This window comes from Anneissia japonica, unplaced genomic scaffold (genome assembly GCF_011630105.1).
Source record: "Anneissia japonica isolate Jap-2015-1 unplaced genomic scaffold, ASM1163010v1 scaffold493_len2256704_cov171, whole genome shotgun sequence".
Classification (NCBI taxonomy): domain Eukaryota; kingdom Metazoa; phylum Echinodermata; class Crinoidea; order Comatulida; family Comatulidae; genus Anneissia; species Anneissia japonica.
In genome coordinates, this window is record NW_022727062.1 from 1,457,628 (window position 1) to 1,463,070 (window position 5,443).

The 5,443-nt window shown below is 32.7% G+C and overlaps 2 protein-coding genes across 2 annotated transcripts in view; one reads left to right on the top strand and one right to left on the bottom strand.

Moving 5' to 3' along the window:
* LOC117113495 (organic cation transporter protein-like) overlaps nucleotides 1-693 on the bottom strand; it is a 10,542-nt gene extending 9,849 nt beyond the window's left edge. Inside the window, exon 1 of the mRNA XM_033256841.1 lies at nucleotides 136-693. Within this exon, the coding sequence (XP_033112732.1) occupies nucleotides 136-546 (411 nt within the window). The 5' untranslated portion in view covers nucleotides 547-693. The remainder of the gene's footprint in view (nucleotides 1-135) is intronic.
* A 636-nt stretch (nucleotides 694-1,329) lies between these two features.
* Nucleotides 1,330-5,443, top strand: part of LOC117113493 — a 24,912-nt gene continuing 20,798 nt past the window's right edge. The window contains exons 1-2 of the mRNA XM_033256840.1: nucleotides 1,330-1,425; nucleotides 3,260-3,323. Coding sequence (XP_033112731.1) covers nucleotides 1,424-1,425; nucleotides 3,260-3,323 — 66 coding nt within the window. The 5' untranslated portion in view covers nucleotides 1,330-1,423. The remainder of the gene's footprint in view (nucleotides 1,426-3,259; nucleotides 3,324-5,443) is intronic.

The following is a 5,443-nucleotide window of genomic DNA, read 5'->3' on the forward strand; positions in this document are numbered from 1 at the left end:
CATTTTAGGCCCGAATGGTATAATAAAGATGACGGACTCTTTATGTTTTCGTAAAGTTGCAAAACATCTCCCTATTATTGTTTCACAGGTAAACCATAAATGCCTAACAAAGATAAATTACATCAGAGCGATTACCTGTTGTACAACCGTTAGTGTGTATTGAGATTTATCGTAGATCCAAGTATCACATTGAACTGTTTCAAACGATTCATTGAGCGAATCATTCATATATGGATTGAATTCACTAGCCAGGATGTTCCGAAATCGGCAAGCAGTTTCATTTATCAATGGTGTAGCTTTGTCATTTTGAGGTAGAGTTATGTTAAGTTTGGCAATCTCGCACTCCTCTTCGCTGAGATTCCACAAAGAGCAGTTAACATTTTCCAGAGACTGTGTCGCACAGTGGTGCTCTGTTTCTGCGTTTATAAACAGAGGCAACATCGTATGTAATGCAACGGGGATAGATACCAGGCAAATCATATGAAAAATTCTCAACTGATAGTATCCGGACTCACCTACGCACTCAAAAACTTTCTCAAACGCCATTTTAACAAATGTTTAGGCAAATCTCGTTTTAAAGGATTCGCAACTGAAGATCCTGACTACAGGATACGAATATGCCACATAAAAAACCCAACTCTAAGCTTACTGTAGTTTATGAATGTGTGAAACCATATGAAACGAAGGTATTGTGATGGCTTTTGATTGATGTCAGCACATCTACAGGTTAAACTAAACACAATGCCATATTGTTGGATGTTACACTACTCAGTTAATGATACCATTACAATTCTCATTAGACTATGAATAAGTATTCACACCATTAACAATCAACCATTCTCGTTTCCAACCAATCACAGGTAGTTCCACCTTCCTCATATCCGTTATAATAAACATATAGTATACTTTATGGATTTCCTTAAAAATATCTTCCATAATGTTTTCAAAAATGGCGTCACCAATTATTCTCATAACGGTTTGAAGGCATACTGACAAAGCAAATCATAATCATTGATAAAATTAACAAAACTTTCTGTCGTTATACATTGGTTTCATCACACTATAAGTAATACAACAATAGAATTGCTTGGAACCTTTCTCAATGCTTTTCATTATTAGCGCTTTACGGCCCCACCCTTGTCAGCCTGTTGTTTCCGTATTTCTAAGGCGTTTCTACTCGGAAAAGTTTCTGCTTTGATAAAACCGACAATTTATTTACATTAACCAACACATTGAAATTCTATATTCGAGCAGTGATTGGATGGAAAGATGTATTGCTTTTATACGGCGGGCTATAAAACAACGTGTTTTCTTACTCAATAACAGTATTTTTTAGTCAGCACTGAAGATTTCCTAACAAAGTGCATTAGACAATCAAATTATTATTTTACTTGTATTACATTGGCAACGTCAGCAGATTAGAATGTAAGTATATCGTCTTTTCATTCAGTAATTTATTACTTTTTTATATTTTTTGAATAATTATTAAATATTTAGCCATATTATATTATACGCTCATTACAAGAAGGAAAACAATCTTTTGTTATTTTTTTAACGCAATAATTTCATAAAGCTTTAAAATTTATCTATAATGAAGCTTATTTATCAAGACTACTGAAAAATTTTGGCATTTTATTTTATAAATTTATTTTTTATGTTGTAAAAATACTATTAGTATTATTATACCAAGAAAATATATTTAATGTGTTTAAAATTATTATCTTGTTTACTTTACATTATTTATTTCAACAATCTTTAATGAGGATCGAAAGTAATCATTGAGGACCCTCAATACACAGTAAATGCAAGACAAAAAGAGTAAAGGCACGAAATTCTAATTAACAAATAGTAGTATAAATAAATTTAGACTACTGAAAGTAGCCCTATTGAAATAACAATTAAAAAAATAAAAAATATATATAGATGAAGAAAAAACAAAAGAAAGAAAGCAACAATCTTTCAATTCTTAATTTACAAAATGAATTAATTCAAAATGTTACACTCTTCAGAGTTCTTCAGAGGTTCTTGGTTGTCCTGTATATGGAACCCTCAGTGTAAAAAGGTTCTTTATTTTGAAGGGTTCTGTAAATAGTTGTAAAATCAATTTAACGAACCTGAATTGGTTTGAAGGGCTCTATAGCGAACCAATTTTTCTTCTTTTTTAAACCTGTATGTAGTATATATATAAAATTTATATTAAGTTCTATGAATACTCCTGTATATATAGAACTTAATATATATTAAGTGATATATATACTTCTGTATATATAGAGCTTAATATATATTCAGTTATAATATATACCGTACACCTGTGTATATATAGAACTTAATATATATATTAAGTTCTATATGAGTATATATATTATATATATAGAACTTAATATACATATATATATTGAATTTTATATATACAGGGGTATATATAGAACTTGATATACAATTTTATGCTAAGTTCTATATATACAGGAGTATATAATTATAGAACTTAATATAATTTTTTAAAGAAAATGTAATCATTGTAATCATAATCAATGTAATCATTATCACCATCAATATGATGATGATCATCATCATCTATCATCTTCATATATAATATCTATAATATTATTAACATCAATACCATTATTGTCATTCTCATTATTAGTGTCATTATTGATTTCATCATCATAATCATCATCATCATCTTCTTCTTCATCACCATTGATATCGTTGTCATCATTCTTTACCATTCCAGTCTTCATTTTTATCATCATTACCATTATCATCATCATTAGCATCCTCATGAATTTTCTCTCCTTTGGGAATCTCTTCATATTAGTATAAGAACAATCAACAGTTTTAAATCATTCACATTGGCTCTTCGTTCGTATATTCAGCAGCTGTAATGTAAAAATGTTACTTTATTTTGATGACAATTTTCAAATTTGTTATTGTATTTGTTTTAAACTTTATTCTATGATAACATTTTTGTATTTCATTTTTATATCGAACCTTGAGATAGTTTTAATGTTTAGTATACGCAATAAAATGAATAAAAATACATAAAATACATTATTGTCGTCACATAAATAACATCACTTTGTAATTATTTAGAAATAAAATAATAATATTCCAATCATTTTAATAAACAGAAGTGACACTTAATGCCATTCCCATCTGTCTCATGTTGGTTAATTATTCAAAAGACGGATGGTACACACATTTACCTTATCTATTTTAAAATTTCTTTATTAATTCTTGTGTTATTTTTATTTTTTAGGATGTCCATCGAGAGATTTAAGTCGCTTAATGTATTGTCAGCCTGTCGAGATGCTCAAATGAAGGTGTCTGGTACGAGGCGGGAGATGGTTTTGCGCCTACTTGGCATAAAAGATGTGAAGACCAGAATTTCCATGAATACTGTTAACAGAATGCTTGAAAAAGAAGGCGTCACAAATATCAGTAGCGTCAGCAGATGTCTTCGAGTAGGAATCCGGATGGGTTACATTGACATCAGCAGTGACAAACCTTTGGACAATGTAGTAATTTCCGATGCGTGCTTTCTTTGTCATCATAAACTAGAAGTGACCATCCGAGACCTCCTCTACCAGCCAGATCATCCAAGATATGGGTCCACTGGTCTGGACGCAGCTGTGAAATGTCCGAACAAAACGTGCAAACATGGCTTGTATGTGACCGGCAAGTGTTGCGATTCTATGTACATTAACTCTGGTGAAAAGTTCTTCCATTTTGGCGAATGTTACGGAGATTATCTCAAAGAGGTCTGTGAAGGATGCGGTTGTTCTTTTTACTCATGTAGAGGGCGCTTCCAGTGCCCATGTGTATATACGGGTACGGATTACGGCACCTTTGATGAGGCCTTTTTCGAATCGCTTTATTCTTCTAGAGCTAGATAGTATTCCCCAAAAGATATATATAACATAATGTACAACGACAACTAGGGATACAAATGATATACGAGATTTTTATAATACATGCTTTTCTAGATTTTGGATGCCTCTTCGATCGTTTGTTTCTCTACGATGTTTTATGTATTTTTAACAAGGGCATATAGGCTTAGACTGTGAAGCATATTTATGTATAATTCTTAGAGTTTAGATATTTGAATTGCTATTCTGCAGTCTGTTAAATAAATTGTGTATGCATGTTCTCTATGTAAGTGTTGAATATTTCTTTTGTGTTTTCATTTATTTTCTATACGGTCAGCACTAGTCGCCTCACATCGCACTACTCACAATTGCGCGCCTTTTGTTGGCACGCTGTCAACGGTCAAGTGATGTTATTTGAGTTAATGACTTATAATTGCTGCGAAGCAGCCAATTCATATTCTTGACAGCAATTTGACCTCTGAAAGGTCATTGTTTGTCAAAAAAACAAGAGCCTAAGACGACTGAAAAGCGGAGTTCCCTTCTTTTGTTCTGCCGGGTAAAATCAATTACTTTAGGCGACGTTTGTAAAATAACCAACACATACCAACGTCCGCATGTCGCGCTAGCCTTATCCTACTCTAGGCCTAGACTAGCTAGGATGGTATAGGCCTAGCCTTGAAGGGACGAAGGTCCCAATGAAAAACAACGTCGCTCCTTGATAGCTAACATTGTCTATTTAACATCACAATAATTCATTATTAGACCTATAGTTGTTTTTTGAATTTCACTCCACAAATCTCAGCCAATACCTCGCACAACTCAAGTAACGTCTCGTATCTATTGTCGTGACGTCATGGCTTGCTGGCTCACACTTGCGATGTCTCGCACTTGTGATCAAATAACACACTGGCTCGCACTTTGGCAACACTCTTTGGCAGTCAACTCGCCCCTAGAAAACCCGCCCTTGGAAACTTGCCCCATAAGAAAATGTACACTTCCTAGACCATGCAGTCTTCAAAATAAAAATTGTAACCTTTGGTAATCAACTACATTTTACACATACATACACATTTTTGAAACTTTATTTTAAAAAACCTAAACCATAATTCACCATTATAATAGACACTTTTTGAGAAAAATAAAAAATTACGACTTTGTTACCCAATGAGAAGTGTTCTAATATAGACAATGGGTCGTGTCTCATATTATTTGTTATATTTTTATTATTCATTATTTTCACTTGACTCGCATAAATAATTTTGTTCGAACAACATTTATCGCATAAATAATTTTGTTCGAAGAACATTTATATGCTGTTGTACTTCACGGCATTCACTTGCAATTTGCAATTTCTAGTTTATAGTCCTTGGTTGAGTGAAGTTGCAAGGATAACTTAAGCATGGTTTAAGAGTATTCTTGCACCAAGTTACATAATGGTTACATCATTCAAATATCTTCACATAAGATTTAAATGTAAGCCTAAATTTTAAGAAAGCACCATTAATCAGCACATTGTCTTAATGTTTAGTGCGGATCCAAGGGGTGGGAGGAGCCAGCCCGCACCACCCGCACCA